The sequence below is a fragment of the Columba livia genome, chromosome 11 (genome assembly GCF_036013475.1).
Source record: "Columba livia isolate bColLiv1 breed racing homer chromosome 11, bColLiv1.pat.W.v2, whole genome shotgun sequence".
NCBI classification, from domain to species: domain Eukaryota; kingdom Metazoa; phylum Chordata; class Aves; order Columbiformes; family Columbidae; genus Columba; species Columba livia.
Genome location: NC_088612.1, coordinates 12361828 through 12380513, shown reverse-complemented (window position 1 = coordinate 12380513; position 18686 = coordinate 12361828). Strand labels below are relative to the sequence as shown.

Sequence of the window (18686 nt, the reverse complement as noted above, 5' to 3'; positions counted from 1 at the left end):
TTTTTCTGTATGCTATATTAGCTATATTCTAAGACATTGCATTTAACTAATTAGGCAGCAAATAAAAGCAAAACTACTTCAACCAGCATCTTGAACACACACACACACACACAAACCTGCCACGCAGACCATGGCATAGTCTCTAAAACGATAGCGGCGCTGCCTGCTCAAGATGGCAGGAGAGTGATGCTCTGCCTCCTGCTTTTGTGGAGGGATTACAATTAAGCCAGGTGAGCATCCAGACCACCACAGCGGATGGTGTAAGCACCAGCTGTCACTGCTGCTCTACAGGTTTCTGCTCCAGCTGTGGCCCTACAAGAGTCATGGAAAAGATGGGGCTTGTTTAGAATATAAAGCTTCTCATGGATCACCTAAAAAATAGATTTGTTTATACCAGCTACAAACAGGCACTCACATTGGTCACTTCTTTCCTTAAAATCCAAATTCCCATGGCTTTATAAAAAATGGTTTTTAAACTACTTGGTAACAAAAGTTTTTCTTATGTTGGAAAAAGCCTAAAGCTTCACTATCTTAATGAGGCAGTTGCTCTAAATGGAACCAACTGCCCTGGAAAGCAATTTGCAGACACAAAGGTAAGCTTCTCCAAAACCTGTCCTGGGATCCAAGCAGATTAAACTTCAGAAATTTCCCAAAAGGTGCATTTATTCACAGCCCTTTGCACAAGATACAGTCAAGATGCTGTGGTGCTTTATCTTCATTTCTGCAGCTTAGCACACTCATACGTAACACAAACATGGTTTGTAAGAGCCATTGAAAAAAAGTATTTATTTTAACATGCTTGCAGAGCCACACATACAAAGTTCTCACCGTATCTGTGAGCAAATTACCCTTTCACCACATATCTACAGATTTAAAACTTTTTAAATTATTTACTTGCACTACAAAACAGAGTAGGTCTGATGTCAAGTCACCACTACCCATCATCTCAGTATTCTTGCTTCATTACTGGGAAGGTTTGAAGATAGAAATTGTTTTCACAAGCTGATTTGCATATTAAACAATCAAAGGTATATCTTCCAAGAAGAAATCCATATTACCAAGCTGTTGCTAGTTATAATAAAATAGGAAATGGCATAGAAACACTGTTAAAGTGCATTAACTGCATCTAAATAAATAGCAGCATTTATGCCTCTGCAAAACAGAGGACCTGACCAGGAAGAGATAGAGACCAGAACAGAAGTATTTTGCACTATAAAAAGAAAAAGTTGAAAAAATATGCAAGGCAAAAGCCTTGTGTCATTAGTCTATAAAGATACAGCTTAATAACAAGGGCTTCATACATATGAGACAGGAGTTCTTCACAAATCCAGAGGACACAATGGCAGAACCTCCTACACCTACTGAAAATACACACTCCCACACAGGGGCTTCTTTGGGATTGGAAAAAGGTATCTCCCATTTGATCCATGCCTAGCACAGGCCATCATAGAAATATCAGCATTTATTGAAAACAAAACAGTTTAAGTTTATCAAGCATAGAGGGTTTACGTGAGTGATAAAAATCAAGAGGATTCCAAGGCAGCACAATGACTTCATGGCTTTCTTCGCCTAAAAGAGAAAAGAACAAAAGCCACAAACAGCTTTCAGATTTTGCACAGCAGCTGTTTTCCTTAACAGCAGTTCCCAGCCTCTTGACTTGCTCTGCTGCATGCAAAGTCTCACATGTCCCATGCTAAGAAATACTACAATTAACATCAGAAAACTCAAGAGCTTATTAATCAAGAAACAGGTGGATTTTGCCTTTTTTTAAACAGCCGTGAGCCTAAACCAAAGTTTTATTTCTATTGTTTAATAAGTTTAGATAAATAGAAGCTCAAACTCAATACATAGGCAAACAAAAGGATTTACTACAATATTACAAGGTTGTAGGAAGGCTGCAAGTAGCAGTAGCCACATTGAGCACGCCCCAGTTTCTAGTAAGAGATATAATAAAGTGTCTAACAGGTGCATGTTTGTCACTTCATCTGAAAGAGGGATCACTGACTTCAGATACTCTCCAAAATACCCTTCCACCATAGTTCTATAATAGCAATAAGTTCAGTTGATTTTGGCTTCAGAGAAACCTCTTTACCTCTCCAGGCCTCTCTCCTGCCTGCAAACATTTATTGCAAATCTGCAAATTTCCTTCCCCTGAGCTGCCCGGGTGACTTGGCAGCACTGCCAGCACCTGTCTGCAAGTGCCCAGATCTGGAGATTGAGTTCTGCTCTGCAACACTGACTTTAACGAAACTATCCTATCCGAAGCATTTCTTTAGTCAGTGAAGTGTTTTGTTAGATGTAGGGCTCAAGTTTTGGGTACCGGCCTCACAAACTGCAGGATCATTTGGACTTTTTTTGCTAGAAATTGGAACTTCAGGTTTGGTAATCGGTGTTCAGGTGTGTCACTGTTATTGATCCCAACACATTAAAGAATAAGACAGCCCTGAAGAATTCAGACTTATCTTCACATTTGAAAAACAGGAACGTTTCTTCTAGCACAAGCCCATGGTTCCTGAGCATGCACCTTAACTACACAGCAGGTAGCAGCTGAAATATTAGCTACAGTCAATTATACTATTAGGTGTATTCTATGGTTGCCTCAGTTCCCTCCTCCCTACACCATACTGAAATAACCTCGTTTAATTTAAATTTATCTAAACATACAAAAGTGAGAATTCTTTACTATAACAGCATCTGATAAAGGCTGGGGGGACAGGAGAGGGATCCAGCTCAGTGCTTTGTCACTGCCACCCCTCGCCCTGTTCCACTCCAGACCGGCTGGGCATCCTACAGCTCCAGCTTCTTATAGTCAAGGTAGCTCAAGATCAGACTTGACACTCTGCTCACTGTTTTACCCAAAAGACAATAATTCCACTTACAGTCTCCTACAGATCTATCCTGTCACCATCTTCCAGCACTGAGTAAGCCCACTTACCTTACAGTATTAAAAGAGACATGCACCCTAAAGATAAAGTGGGAAGGGCAAGGTCAAGGGGGGGAAAAAATAAAGTTCTTACACTTGAGATGTTACCAGGAAAGAGAATGCAATAGCCCAGCTGCACAGGAGAGATGCACTTACTTGGGCTGAGCATGATGCTGATATCCAGGTCCAAGAGCTGATCCTGCTCTCATCTCCACTGCCACAGAACACTGAGGGGACACAGAAAATCAGAGTCCATTGCTAACCCTCCCCCCAGCATCACCCCAAATTCTCATCCAGATCAATTATGATATGTCCCCTTTCTTTATAACTTACTCTGGTTTCTACATCAGTCCATGCAGAGTCTGTAGCATCCTCAGCTGGGTCAGGATTGGAAGGGGAAGATCTTCGCTTTCGACTAAAAGAGGAGTACGTGGGGAAAAAATACTCACAACCGTCATATATTTTGGCAGACTTTCACAAACAAAAATACAACTTATACTTTCTAAATAAGTACCTTGCTCTTAGCAGCAAACCAACCTTAAAAGCAGCTACAGTATCTATAGGCCTCTCTGAGTTACTTTTACATGATTTCAAGTTAGATGCAACAATTTTCTCTTCCATAATGTGGACCAGAAGCACTTACAGAGGCGCTGTTGGAGTTCCCCACCTCCAGCAGTGTCAGAACCTAAAATCAGGACCACAGCTTACCCCGTTGGAGATTCTTGCTTCAGAGTCTCTATCTCTGTGAACTGCACAGCCTGTCCACCACCTCTGGTTTTGAAAACATCACCCTGGAAACCAAAAGCAGTTCACAAGGTACAGTCAGTCACTGGGTCAGCACGATGGCTACAGAGCTGGTCTTCACATTAAAACTGTCATTCCCTTGCAGGTTTGTAGCCAGCAAGCACATGTGCACAAGTACCCTCTCCCCCATGATATATCTTCTCTTGTTACACACAGGACAATAAACAGTGAACACCATCTACCCTGATGATCATGCACTACAGTGACAAAGACTTTTGTATGATCATGATGACCAAGTAATACCACAGAAATCACGTCACAGGATTCATTTCAATAGTTCCATTCCACAGCATGAACAGGTACGTTATCAGCTTTGCTTTTGAAAATATCTCTAGAAACTACGATGTTACCTCCCAGGAGAGAGAGCTTTTTTAAAACTAAAATAGAAAAGACAACATTTGAAGGTCTGTGGCTATAGGAAAAATGAACCAAAAGCTTCTTCCTACAAATTAGAAAGAGCTCTCGGTTTGCCTGAGGTAGGTACAGTTGGTGTTTTGGGACACAAACATTGCAAGCGTTCAAAGCAAAGGCTGTCTCACCAATTTGTTTGTCAGTTGACTACTAGAAATTATGTCCTGGAGCATTTGAGCTTCCATCACTGCAGCAAGCTGACTTATACCGCTAGTGGAAATCAAATAACATCACTCCAACAAGACCGACTCCGCCAGATTAGCTGCAGCTACAAGCCTGAGAAACTTTCACTACAAATGGATTATTGCATTTTACTAGAGGGAAAACAAATTTAATTACTTCCAAGGAAAACGACGACTGGGATAAACAAGTTTATAGGAAGCAATGACAAAGTTCAAGAAAAATATTTTCAGACTCTAAAAATCCCTTAAATCCAACAGCACAAAACTTTCAAATCAAATCTCTCAGCAGCTTGAGTCAAACATGTCCTTTTGCAAGCCAGTAAGCCCGGACCACAAATGCACTGCCAGAAATAGTATTGACAAGGTTATCGCGAGTTTTGCTTTACCTTAATCAGTTTGGTCTCAATCTCCCCATCAGAGGCAAGCTCCTGGTGTGTCAACATGTACTTGTCGCACTTGGCCAGCGCCTTTTCGCTGGCGGCTGCCACCGTGATGGCGTGGGGGACATGCGGCTGCATGACCGTCTCAGTGGGCAGGTTAGAAGGTGGTTTGTGATCCACCCAGCGCTCCCCAGCTGAGCGTGAGCGTCTGTGTCTGAGGCGAACCGGAGGCGCGTTCTGATCAGAGCAGGAGAGAATCAGAAGAAATCAGCACACGGTAAATCTCGGAGGACATCATTAGCAGAGGGGAACGGTGCAGGTCTGGTTAAGATGTGTTTGTACAGAGATTAAAGCTTCGTTCCTAAGGTGCTTTCAGAGTGTGCCCTGTAAGGCACCACTATAGACAGCCTTACATAAAAGTATTAATGGATTATTTCTGTGCCAATTGCTTTTTTTTTTTGTAAATTTTAGCTGAGTGTTATCCAATCTGTTGCATTCCACACATACCAAAGTTTCCTCAAAGAGGACATGTTTGTTTGGCAATGCTCCTCCCAAGTTTCCAACTCAAAACAGACTGTTACGAACATATTAACCAACCAGAAAAGAGAAATTTATGATTCCCTGGATGCATTCGTGGATCAAAATGAATTTCTGAGGCAGCAAAGCAAGCAGGCTGAGTATGGATTTCCAACAAGGCCTCACGACACTTGTGAGTAAACAGAGCAGAGAAAGCATCCCCCGCCCTGCTGCTATCACTTGAGCTCCGCTGTTGAAAACCCATGAGAAATGATTCATGTTCGTATATTTTTAATTTATGAACATTATTGTCAGTTGCTCAGGGAAATCAGAAAAAAATCTGGAAGCCTGTTTAAGAACCTGGGAGCCTTCAAGACCTTTGAATGGACTTTTGAAATAATATTTACAAGCTTTGTTCCATCGACACACTAATTTGAGACTCCTCTGACTCACAGCGAGGTTACATAACCCAAACCTACAAATTTGAATTGTATCCGCTGTATTTTCAGGTGATGAGCACCAGTTAAGATTTCCTTGACCAGCAGACATAAGATTGGCTCTACCCTTCAAAGATAAACCTCTTACAAGTCTCAAGCAGCTTGTAAAATTAAACATATATAGGGAAGTGTGGCTTTCAGCAAAAATCTTCCATTAAAATTGAAAAAAAAAAGTCAATACATTTTTCCCCTCTTTTAGTGGGCAAGTACTTATTTCCATTGACAGTTTTGAAGCAATTCTGCCAAGATGCCTTAGGAATTACGTTCCAAGGAGAGGGCATGATACTGCTGCTCACGTTTTACTGCAGCAGAGCCCACACTCCTCACTTTGCTGGCGGCGATTCGTGTATTAGTTAATTGGAAGAGTATTTGCTTAAAAGCAGGTCCCTGACTTCAAAAGGCCAGCAAGTGACAGACATTTTGAGAAAACGATCAAAAATTAATTATGCCATGATAAACTTTCCTCCTCTCAAGCTCTCTAGAGAGGCTGAGGTGGTAAATTCTCTGGGATTTGCCTGAGCCACTGCAACGGTGCTACAACGTGATAGAGACACCACCAATACAAACATTTGCACGCATCAGTTTAATAAGGAAAATAAAAAAGTCTCCCGCCTGTAAGCAAAGCCCCCAGTTTTAAGGCAGAGATGAAAATTAGGGAAGACTATTCTAAGAGAGTTAAAGTTAACAGTTACACAAGCAAGATGTTGGTCCGAGCACCATTTCCAAGAGATATTTGCAGATACGGCTCATAAACCACCTTTTAAGCTGCCCAAACAGACTATGGTACATTGCAGGCTGCGAGACAGATTGGAGGAGACGGACACAAGTTAAAACACAAGGACATTCACAGCTAGAGAAAAGGTCTAGCGAGTTCAGAGTTCCTCACAAGTGCTACCTATGCACTAGCAAGAAACACACACATTGCTTTTAAGGAGTTTTTAAAATGTCAAGACGACAGGTAGAATGAGTAGTGAGACTCAACCCGGAAACACATTGTTCTAAGAGAAATACATTTAGGGGAAAACTCCAATCTATGTTAGGTGTGCTGGATGTAAGAGAGCAGTTGTAACGAGCTTTTGAGCCAGACTAAGCAACACTACGTTTAGCTTTTGACAGGAGCAGCACTAACCCTGCAGCATTGATCCTCTTCTATTTCTAGCTCATGTCTACGCCTGGGAACCTCAATGACTCCAGTCCAGCACATCCCTCGCCTTCTGTCTGAGGTGTTAGAGTCTCTACTTTGTTCTGGTTCTTGCTGTCTACTCCTCGCATTAGAAGTGCCACTGGTGTGCTTGTGCGAAGGGGTTTTCTGCTCCCACTCCATGACACAGGAGGCCACAGAAATGCTGCTACAAGAATTAGAACGTCTGTGCAGCTGCGGGTTGCTCACAGGCCGCTGGCTGTTAGGAACCTGAGTAATAAAGTTACTAGAAATCTAGAGAGAACAGGAAAGAAATCAGTGAACACACAGGTCTGACAATTAATAAGGCAATAAAACAATGAACAGTGACAATGTGCAGCGTGCCAATTCAGCTAGTCAAGCTAATGGGTTTGGAGAGGTCAAGGGTTGCAGTGACAGCAGGAGGATCATGTCTCCTTCCAGTACTGGTGGCATGAGAAGGCAGAGCACAAATAAAGAGCACTGATAAATACAACAGGAGAGAAAGAGTTCAAAGCAAGTTCAGTTACCCAAATTCTGTGCTTGGGAACTATTTTCTCGCCACTAAAGTAGAAGTGCCCTGCATTTTAGTTCATTCTTCTAAATGCACTTGCCCCTATATCAAGAGGTGATTTAAAAGCAACTTACAGGCACTGGTGATGGAGACACTGATCTCTGGACGGGCTTCTCTCGGTCTCTCTCCCGCGAAGGCCGCTCTGGCTTTTCATTTCTTGGTTCAGTAACGATGGCCTTCAGTTGCTTCAGTTTTTCATCTTTGACCCAAAGCTTGTTCTGCATCTCCAGCTGCTTCGCTGCTACACGACGCTCCTACCCAGGGAAGGGAGGAAAAGCATGAAGTACCTTCCACAAAAGCATGAGTAATTGTGCTGAAAGCCTGAAGAGAACTGCATATTCCACATGGAATGAAACTCTGCCCCAGAGAGATACAAGCTATAGGAAAGAGTGACATATCAAAGCTAAGAGACCACTTTCTGGATTATAAAATACTACCATGTTTGGTGTCATAATCGGTTTGCTTCCTAAATTATGACAAATGGGAGCAGGTCTAACTATAGTTCTGCCAGTAATCCTGAAGTAGTAAACAGCCCTGCAATAGTAAAAATTAATCTCTCTGATTTATTTTCCTTATTGCTTGTCAAGTGCATAACTGAGCAAGTGTTCGCATGAGGATAAAGGGGAGAACCTGACATTAGGCTTCTACTGACAGGACAAGAGCATCACTCCTCAGAGAGACACAAACCCAAAAGAGCAAATTCCAGATACAGAAATGAAGTGGCTAAGCACTGAAGAGCTCTAGCTGCACCAGACAGCTGAGAAATTTATCTTACCATACCATATTTGTGAAAGTTCAAAATGTCTGTTCAAGTTGGTAATTAAAGCCAAACATCTCCATTCTTCATGCTACTACTATATAAAAAAAGACACATTTTCAGCTGAGTTAACTTTCTTCCCAGTAGTTGGTATAGTGCTGAGTTTTGGATTTTGGATGAGAACGCTCCCCTCAGTGTTGCTCCCTCACACATTTCTAGCAGATCGGCAGTGTACTCACACACTCCTTCTCCCACTTCATGGTTGTTTCTGCCACCATGCCTTGCAGCCGTGCCTCCAGCCTGCGCTTGTCAGAAGCCTGACGTTGCAGTTTCTGGCTCTTGCTTTCTAGTTCTTGCTGAAGATTACGCTTATCTTCTTCATAAATTGTTGTAGTTTTCTCTAAAATTTCAATCTGGGGGAAGAGAGGAAGGACTTGGCTATGCTGCTTAGAAGCACAACCATCTAAGCACAGAATATACGGTTATATTTCTCTGTTACTGTACACTAGAATATATCAGCTGTTGTACAAGTGTGCCCAGATAAACAGTCCACGTTCCAAAAAAATTCAGAGATTTTACAACTTTATAAGAAAGTTGTCCTATTTTCAAGTATTAAGAATCGCCTCATTGGAAAACCAAAAATCTACAAGTGTTCAGTAAAGCTCCCCACAAAATACTTTTAATCTTGTTTCTAATATACATCTTTCAAGCAGCTTCTGATGTTAGAAGCCTGACAAACAGTACACAGAAAACACATTTTGTGCTTTGCTTTAGACAATGAAAAAACTGACCTTGTATTCCAGAGTTTTAATTTTCTTCTCCAGGCGTTCTACGTCTGTTTTCTGTCTTGCTATTGTTTTGTCTTTTTCAGACAGTTTTCCTTGAAGATAGTTTTCCTTGGCTACAACACTGGAGTCAAATTCTTGCAGCATTGTTTTAAATGTGAGCACTGCAAAAGAATCAATATATTTTATCTTCTCACCCTATCTCCATGATATCAAAAGCAGTTCTGTTTTTCTCCTATCAATTTAATGCTAACACCTACTTCATTACCTCAAAAAAGGTTTTTTAAATGATCAGTCTAGACAAGATACTTATTTCCTGTTGGTACAGAAGAGATCCTTTGAATAGTAATAAGGGCATCAAAAAACTCTAGCTGCATGCTGATATTCAAACTCTTACCATTTTTGGCAAACTCTTCTGATAACATTTGTCGTAGTTTCTGGCGTTTTTCCAGGACTTCAATAAGCTTTGGAAGCGTTTGATCGTCATTAACGTCCAATAGCTCACACGAAGGCAATGGGGGTAGGCTCTGCAAAAACATTTCTGCAACAGATTGCTCTTCTGTTTCTGCAAGATTGAAAGCCGAGAAAGTCTGTCAGCAAGCTACAGAACAGGAAAATTCCATTTGACAACACCCAGCCACAGATCATTCATTTCACAGTATCACGAAGCAGCCAGAACGTAGAATAATTTACGAGAACTAGAAGTTTTCAGAAGAGATGACAGTATTAAGATTAAATAGTACATCCTTGATTCATTGCTTTATAATAACCCCAGGCAACTCTTGATTTCTAAAGTAGGCCCTAAGCACACAAAAAAACATCAAAGTATCAGCCTCAGCACACTTTCCTTTCAGGAGCTGCAATAATGGGACCGTGAATTCACCTCATCACCAATAACAAAGAATTACTTCGAGACTTAACACAAGAACCAGGTTCATACTGCAGTACTACTCACAACATAAAAAGAGCAGTACCTACGGCAGGGAAGGCTCACAACAGCAGTTCTGTGAAGTTCCTTTGCACTTTCAAGGCTCAAAAAAACCCAAACCTGTTTGAAAACAGCCTTCAAACCTAACAACAGAAAAATGTATAATCACCTGGCGCTTACCTTCATTTATGGGGCCACCCCGCATCTCTAGCTTGCGCGAGAGCTCCTCCTGGAACGCCTGGTTCCTGAGGCGCCGTCCTGGGGTCAGCCCACACAGGGCCCTGTCAACAGGCCTCGCAACCTCCACTTCCTGCGTCATCTCTGCAAAGCGCATGACTTGCTGCAAAAGAACCAGAGCAGCTTAACCACAGAACCAACCAGGAGTGGCCCCATGTAAGTTTGACAGTGGTACCTCAGGTCAATAAAAGCATTGGAGGACATGTTATCAAGCTACAATCTCAAATAGCTCCCAGCTCGATAGCTCGCGATTCTGAAGCGGAGCATCCCGAAACCTTCCTAGTAACACCTCCCCAACCTCAGCCCCCAAGGAACCATGAAACAGTGAAGATGCTTAAGTTTATGTAAGAACTGTCATAGTACAATTAAGTACCTAAATACAGGTGAGTATTTGGACTTCTGTAAATAAGAGAAACTTTCCCTATCTTACAAGCAAGTAGCAGCTGTCATTTTTTAAGAGGAAAAATAAGACTTGGAGAGCACATTTGCCTTATAATATTATATTTGATTACTAGTGCGCAAATAACCATCCCTATCACCTACTAAACAAGTACAGTAATTCAGTTATAAACATGGAAAAAGAACAGGAAGGAATGAGGCAAGATCTGCGTGGAAGTTACCAGGCTCTCCTCGTAGTCCTCAGCTTTCGGATTCACGCACACAATCATCCGCACTTTTCCTTCACCGTCAAAATAGTTCTTGAAGAGGTGAGTCAATTTGGAATCTCTGTACGGGACCATCTTAAAGTACACAAAAGACCTCTAAGCTTTCATTACACCAGGTCTTCATCAAATCAAAGATAATTAGATAACGGGTTGCATACCTTATTCATTCCATACATCTGGTTTTCCCGCAGAACTTCAATACATGTCCTTAATGTCATTAGTGACTGATTAATGTTGCCTAAAAAACAAACCCAACACAAGCCACAAGGACAAAAAAACTGTAATCAGCCACTTGGATCATGTTCCCAAATTATTTAACAGTTTTGGTTAAGAATAAATTGCTGAGATTTCTGTCTAAAGGTGATATATACCTGCTTCTCGTAACCTGTTCCCTTCAGCTTTTGTTCGATTAGTTCGTTCACTTCCAGCCAGATCGACTAAAGACAGCTGGCTTAAAGTAATCTGCTCTTTCTCCTGTTACAGAAAACAAATCACGTTAGGCTGAAGATTAGCTCTATATTCCTTCTAACAAAGTGGGGGGGAACAATCCCCACAAACCCGAGTCAGCATGCACATTTAAAAATAACGTGTTGCACCTTTAAACGAAGTCTGAGGGTGTTTTTATAGCCCTTAATGCCTGCAACTGTGCACCACTGGCTTTTTTCTTGAACATTAATTTAGCAGATCCATTCTGCCCTGGGCCACAAGATAGATATCAAAATTCAAGTTTTAGATTCTGAACAGTGTTTGCTCGAAAGAAGCAGAGGTAAAAACCAAAGGAATAGGCAGCTTCACGCTCTGTTTTAATGCTCTACTTCCATTACAAAAAGGAGATTAATTCTGGCAAAGACTCAAAACTTAATAATTATTATTTCCTTCAAAATGAAATTGCTAATGAGCAAGAGTCATACGCTCGAGACACAGTAACTGTTTTGGTAGGCCACGCCGCAAGGTTGAGCACCTTTTCTAACCTACACGTACATACATATGTGTGCACAATTCTCGTTTAGCCACCTGCCCCAGAATTCACCTGTAGCACATTGTCTCCATCTGCATCCAGTGGTGCCTGAGCCAACTTTATTATAAAAACACTGTGAGAGCGACTGGATTCTCGATTCAGCTGGGTGTCTGCAATCCGCCTCTTCTTCTGACCTGTTCAGAACAGAAACAATCCCTCCAAAAACCTCTTTTATTTAACAGACTTGCCACCTGGCAGAGCCGATTCTGGTTTCAGCATGATAAAGGATTACACATCTGTAGGGAATTTAACAAGTTATATTCTAAGATTTACCTCTCCAAAATACTTCAAAAGCTTCTTCTGTAGATTTCACCTCTACTTCTGTGCATCCCATGACGTACATGTTGTGATTCTGGTCCTCACGGAGAATTTTTGATTGTGGAGGTCTGAAGGACAGGGAGGAAACAAAACAAAAACCACTGATTGGAGTTTTCTGTACAGCAATACACCGTGTCATGCACATTTGCTTTTGTTTAAGTACAAAATTCAGACTCTTGTCAATTATCCACACAGCAGATGGAAGGGAAGTGCAAGTACACGGACACACATTCAGCCAAGATTAGTTACACTTCAGCTACTGCTTTAATTTAGAAGCTATGTTTAATTGCAATTGTTACTGGAAATCACGGGTCTGGATGGCAGCTATCGGTTTTCTACATGCACACAGAAGCAAGACAGCTTCGACAGCGCTCTATATTCACTAGCAAAGCAAGAAGAAATAGGGAGCCAATCTGGGTTTATTTTCTGCTCTACTAAAAGAAAATTTGACTTTTCAGTATTTGGAATAATATGCTTAGGCACATACATAAAGTCACCATTTCGCACAGGAGTGTTGCAATTGTTCCACCTACCAAAAAAACAGGGTTAAAAAAAATATTAAGTAATTCAGCTTGTGTCTAAAATATTTTCATATATAACACACTGTAGTTTCTATAAATAGAAACAGTCCAAAATTCTTCATAGGCTGATTTTTGGGCATAAGCATAGGACTAAAGTAAATAATTCTATTCTTCTCCAAAAAGCATTCGCAGAAATTCAAACTCATTTCAAATCAGTACCCTGGAGACAGCTCTTGATGTTTCAGCCCAATAGCATGTTTTGCTCTAGTTAGTCTTTGTAAACTAGCCAACTCTTTAATTAACACATGTACTGATGGATAGGCCTAGGGTTTTCTTTAATGGGTTTAGAATTAAAAAAAAAAAATTATACATATATATATATATATATATTCCAAGTTCAATTTGCAGACTGTTTTTCTGAATGTCTCAAGATTTACCGATTTTAGACATCAGCCAAGCACATGCCTTTCCCAAAAACACCCAGAATTTCATTTATAAGACTATTAATTTCTGTTTCTATGGAAATGATTTGCATCAAGTGAAATAATATTCAAACTTGCATTGACTATGAAGTAACAAAATAACATCTTTTGCACAATACACTCTTTCCAGAAGAAAAAAGTCAGCTATGGAATGGCTTACCCTTCAAGTTGCTGTCACCTGCTAGGAACAGTACTCACAAAATACCATGAATAGACTTAGAATCTCAGTGTGATACAGCACACTGCCTAATAAATAATTGCTTATTAACCTCCCATTATAAGGAGGAAGGGAGCACTAAGCCTTAGCAGCAACAGAACAACCATCAGTGCTTGGAACACGTAAATAGTACAGTCTGGACTCCATGGCCATCTCCTTTTCCATGTGATTTTTGAAGTGACTTCCACAAATTGAGCCAGACTGGCCAGGAATGCAGCCACAAAGACACATTGTAGTTCCCGCAAAAATGTAACTGAAGTAGAATTAAAGGTATTCATAGAACTAACTTGGGTTTTATAGGCTCAAATGGAGCTTCCTCCAAGAGGTCGTATATGTAGTTGTTGTAGATCTCAATATAAGACACAAAGACACTGTAGACATTATCTTCATCAACATCTTCCACTTTGCAGTGATCTTGCACATTGATCATGTCAGCAAATTCCGGATCTATTTGTCGCCTGTTGAACACACAAAATAAGTTATTGTAATGGAGCGTGCGCAGCCAGCTGGTTTGTCAGCCAGTGATGCAGTTCGAGAGCAAGTCTGCTAATGGATAGTATGATTGGAGTGTGGAAGTGTAACACTTGTAATTAGTGACGATGCATCCAGTCACACTAGATATAAAAAAGCACTCAAAGTGTCGGTAGATCAACTCTCCTCTGACACTGCTGTAGTCAGTGCAGTAAGAAGTGTCTTGCAAAATATCCCCAAACGTAACTTCCCAGTGTTCCCCCTTGACGAAGTCACAGCATTTAACTCATGGGTTAACAGGTACAAAAAATAGACTTTGGTTTAAGTCTTCTAGTATAAATACTTAGTTATGCAATTGCTCAAACCACACAAAACACATTAGCTTTCCATTAATATTTTTTATTCCTTTCTTCAAAGGAAGGATAAAGAAAACAAAGTAAGTTAAAACCACAATTTCAGAATACCATTTACATTAACTAAATTCATTCTGTGCGTTACATTAGTTACTTACTTGCCAGATGGAGTTTTTGGAACAGGCATGGCATCTCTTTTCTGGCGCTCTAATAGAGCATCTACTTCACACTGAACATCCACACCATTCTTGTCATCAAGCTTAAAAACCTGTGAGCATGTTTAGACAGTATAACAACAAACACTAGAGAACATAAGCTCTTGGCCAGCAAAACAAATTATTTTATCGAGCTGTCGAGCAAGCAGGAAATACCATGCCCCTCACTAACACTCAATCTTCTGGCTAATGTGAAGTAGATCTGACAGAAAACAGATATTTCCAAGATAATATTTCATAAAAGCTTCCAAGCGAGTACACTACTGAGGAAAAGCATTCCAGTAGGATTTCAAATATATTTATGTATCATAAACCCCAGAGATATTTGGCCATAAGAAAAGTTTCACATCACCTAGATTACATATAGTTTCCTGGGGCTTTTTAATTTTGTAGATGGATTTAATTCCATAACTCAGGAAGCTTCCTCTTTCTTTTTTTAATTGTTTTTAAAAAAGTTAATTAAAGAATGAACAACAATTATAAAGAAAGTCATATATCCTCATGAAATATCTGTCCTAACTACTACTCCTGCCTCCTTGGCCCCGCTCTTCAAATTTCATGGGGGCTGGTTTTCTTAAAGTGTTCCAGCCACCTGATTAGACAGGAGAGAAATACGTTGAACAGGACATTTTTCTAGCGTTTTTAGGCTGCTACAAGCAACAGCGCAGAGAATTCAGTGCAAAGCCACTCACAAATCGCTTGGCCTGGAAGGGTCCAATGCTGTTGAAGATCATGTCGAGGCAGCGCGGGAGAAGCCCTCCATCCCCAGGAGATCCTGTCATGGTGTGAGTCTTCCCGCTGCCCGTCACACCATAGGTAAAAAGGAGACCTAGGAAAGGGAATTCATGAAATCATGCCTGCTGCCCCCAAACAAGTAATTATGATCACGAGTCCTGTCTTTCTTGGGTCAAATATATTTGGGAAAAAAAAATGACTCCTGGCAGTACTGATCATCTGCTCTGTCAAGGGCACATTTGGAAGCCAAAATGGAAGGAAATCACTAAATCCCAGATATGGAGACCTGATTTGTTTTAACTGTTAATGAGGAGCCTGACCTGACCCAAACAGTTCAAGGACCAGCACTATGATATCAAACCATGCCCAGGAAATCAAGCCTAAAAACTGATTTATTTCTGTAGTCATTGTTTAGGTGGACAAGTCATCCTTTTCTACAGAAAAAAGCTTATCCAGTTAATAGTGTATACAAGCGTTAGACCTTGACACAAGGAACACACACATCATAGCAAAGGTAAATGGGTTTAGAAGTAACAAAAGGCAAGAACTTGTCTAGGGGAGCTGAAGCACAACTGCTCCACTGCAAACAAGATATCCATGTTCTTCTCTACACAAGCCAAGAAACCTTGGGACACATGAAATCACAGCAATAGAAGAAACTGCAACAGTACAGTAACAAACAGAAAAGAGAAAAAGTTCTCGCTTACCATTTTTCCCACGAATGAGATCTTCCACTAGAGGTTTAGCCACCACGTCAAAAAGCTTCTTCTGAACAACAAGGGTGCCGAACACTTCTTTAAACGAGTACTGTGTCTGAAGGAAAGAAGATACACCACCCTAAACCTTAACTATCCCTGTCCAGAAGTCTGTTGCTTCAAAATGCTTCATTATTTCATACCTTAGAACCACTTTCCATCAGCTTATCAGAATGATAAAGATTCTGCTTTTGGAATTTACCAGTGTTTGAACACGGGCAGTTGCTCCAGTGGAACTACTGTGAGAATAAGACGTGCATAATGAAGAGCAGCAACTCTCTCATTCTCACAGAGCTTAAGTTCAGAAATAACCAGAACCATCACAGAGCCTGAGCCCCCAGCAACCAGAGAATCTCACAATTTACAGCTTCAACCTCAAATTTCTGTTTGAGCTCCTACCATCATCTACACGAGCACTGAGCAAAGGAACATCCACAATGGCCAAAATCGAGTTGTTCCAGCATTTAATCATTTTGTTTTAAACCTGTGTCTTTTTCCAGTCTAGACTCCAATATACTTTCATTTTCATACGAATCTGGCCACTTTTCAGTTGAAACACCTGCTTTTGTAAACACATAAAATTTGTGAGCAAGAATCTGTTTACTAAGGTTCTAATTAACCTTTGCCTATTTTATTTAAGCCTTTGAAGATCACTTTATGTACTGTCTGCAAGAATATCCCAGACTGAAATCGCAAACAAAGTATTCTGCATTCCAACTAACTTTTTTGTTTTGTTTTGTTTTTTAAACACTAGGACCTTGTCTCCCTTGGAGTTCCAACAGCCTGTTGGGAACCTGCATTAACTGTTCCACTACGGAATCCTGTTCAGTGCTGCCTTACTCTGGCTCCTCATTCTGCTGCACTCATGGCCTAAACTGTCCTCTTTTAAGAAGCATTTGTATTGATCAAGGAACAATATGAACAGTTTTGTGACCTGCTACCTACTTTTCTACACTTCATATATTAAACATAACCTACAGCTTTCACCCATATATATGATATAAACAGGGGAATATTGCTTCTATTACCCAACTGAAGTTGGGGGTAAATCAACTCTTAACTCATTTGTGTCTGGTTTAGCTTAGAGCTGGTAGTCCTACATGAAAAAGTCCTTTAAACAGTCTAAACATTTGCCAGCCTTGCTTTTGCTCCTTTTGCCCTCCCCTCCACGCTGCAGAAGTGATGTTTTCATATACAGAGTAAGAAATATTTGATAGCTAAAGGTGCATTTGTGCTTTAAGTGGTTTTCTGGTCTGGAAAACTTGCTGTTGCAGAACCACAAACTGCTGATTTACACACTGCAAGAGACCCCCCCGAGCTAGCAGGAAACCTCGACAGCGGGGAAAAGCACCTCTGTGCCCAATTCAGCCCCGTCCCCCGGCACAGCCCCAAGGCGGGGCACACGCATGGCTTTCCCCGCCGCCCCCAGGCCGTTACCTCCCGGTACTCCCCGTTGCGGAATATCCTGTATCCATCGGGCGGGTGGATCTGCACCGTGGTCTCGTTGATCACCTCGATGCAGCACTCCTGGTCCGGGCGGCTGAGCGGTCGCACCCTGCAGTACACCTGGGGGACGGGGGGGACACGGGCCCCGGGGCCCCTCAGAGGGGACCCGGCGGGAGAGGGCCGGCCCAGCTCCAGGGGGCAGCCCCCCGGGGGACCGCGGCCCTTTTCCGCGCCAGCCGGCCCCGCACTCACCCCCACGGGATCCTTCAGGCTGGGGTTGGACGGCTTCTTGGGCACCGGCCTGCGCGGCGTCCTGGCCCTACCGGGAGAAGGGGGGAAGGCGTGAGGGACGGCCCCACACGAGACGGGACGGGGCCGGACCGAACCGCAACGAACGAGACGGGACCGAGGCCCCAAGGCCGAGCAGGGGCTGGGTTGGACTTACGCCGCCCTCATGTCGCCGTGCCCGCGGGGTCGCGCTGTCGCCATGGAGGCGACCACTCCCGCCCGGGTCCCGCGCCGCCTGCGACCGGCGGCTCGCGCGCTGCTGTGATTCAAATCTAACCAGTCAGCGCGCACGGCCGCGCCCCCGTGCGTCACCGCGCAGCGCGTAGTTACGTCACGGCGAGGCCGTCCAACCGCCCCTCCCCGAGACGCAAGGCCGCAAGCGTTGCCATGGCGACGCCAACGGGCGCGGTCCGGAGCGCGGGCGCCCCCTGCTGGGCCCAGTGGGGCCGCCCGGGACAAGGAGACAGCGGCGGGGGCCCGGGAGCCCCGGAGCCCAGTGGGACCCGGGCCCGGAGGGAGGGGCCGGGAGCCCCGAGGCAAGCTGCTTAGAGAGACAAATTCAACAAGATGAGCTGTTAAAATATTTACCGTCCCCAAGATCGAAGCTGGGGAGTGCCGGGATGTCTTTCAACATTCGAGCTTCACCGACACACAACTGCACCTCGCTTAACCGGCAGAATCGCTGAGTGCTTGGCATTTAAACAACTCCTGCCGTTTGGGGAAGAGATTAGTGAAGTCCTGAAGGAGCTATTTAACATTCAGGGAGCGCCACGCATCCGCAGGAGTTATCAATCACTCCGGGCAGATGGTAAATGTATCTCCTTTCACCACAAACAGAGCAGCAAACATTCAAGTTCATCACCAACACAACATGTTTAAATCCGACTTCTATTTTCAATTCATATATTTTTAACAAACTGCTAAGTAATGAAAATCAATGTTTTCACCCAGGCGGCTGGATCCCACCCCCAAGCTCTGCCCAGCTCCAGATTTGCTCCGTGCGTTTCAATCACGCAAAATTATCCACGGCCACATCAAACAGGACATAC

General features: G+C 42.6%; 1 protein-coding gene across 4 annotated transcripts; it reads right to left on the bottom strand.

Annotated features, from left to right (window-relative positions):
- Positions 1-758: 758 nt before the first annotated feature.
- KIF23 (kinesin family member 23) lies at positions 759-17948 on the bottom strand. 4 transcript variants are annotated; one of them, XM_065076805.1, is made up of 24 exons: positions 17795-17948; positions 17602-17668; positions 17341-17469; positions 15856-15961; positions 15106-15242; positions 14357-14466; positions 13662-13832; positions 12642-12683; positions 12110-12222; positions 11849-11970; positions 11190-11292; positions 10977-11056; positions 10774-10893; positions 10097-10256; positions 9386-9553; positions 8995-9152; positions 8443-8616; positions 7521-7700; positions 6843-7148; positions 4707-4937; positions 3632-3714; positions 3257-3338; positions 3080-3150; positions 759-1569 (listed from the first exon to the last, which is right to left on the bottom strand). In XM_065076805.1, the coding sequence occupies exons 1-24, from the start codon at positions 17836-17838 to the stop codon at positions 1554-1556; spliced, it is 2973 nt and encodes a 990-aa protein (XP_064932877.1). In that variant the 5' UTR covers positions 17839-17948; the 3' UTR covers positions 759-1553. The 4 variants fall into 4 exon arrangements, with proteins under 4 accessions (XP_064932877.1, XP_064932879.1, XP_064932878.1 ...); XM_065076807.1 differs by lacking the exon at positions 6843-7148; XM_065076806.1 differs by lacking the exon at positions 12642-12683.
- Between the last annotated feature and the right edge of the window lie 738 nt (positions 17949-18686).

Coding starts and splice junctions, on each gene's coding strand:
- KIF23 (XM_065076805.1), bottom strand. CDS start 17,838: ATGGCGACAGCGCGACCCCGCGGGCACGGCGACATGAGGGCGGC. Junction 8,617..8,994: donor TTAAAACTCTGGAATACAAG/GTCAGTTTTTTC, acceptor CTCTTCCCCCAG/ATTGAAATTTTAGAGAAAAC. Junction 4,938..6,842: donor AAGAGGATCAATGCTGCAGG/GTTAGTGCTGCT, acceptor TGCTCTGATCAG/AACGCGCCTCCGGTTCGCCT.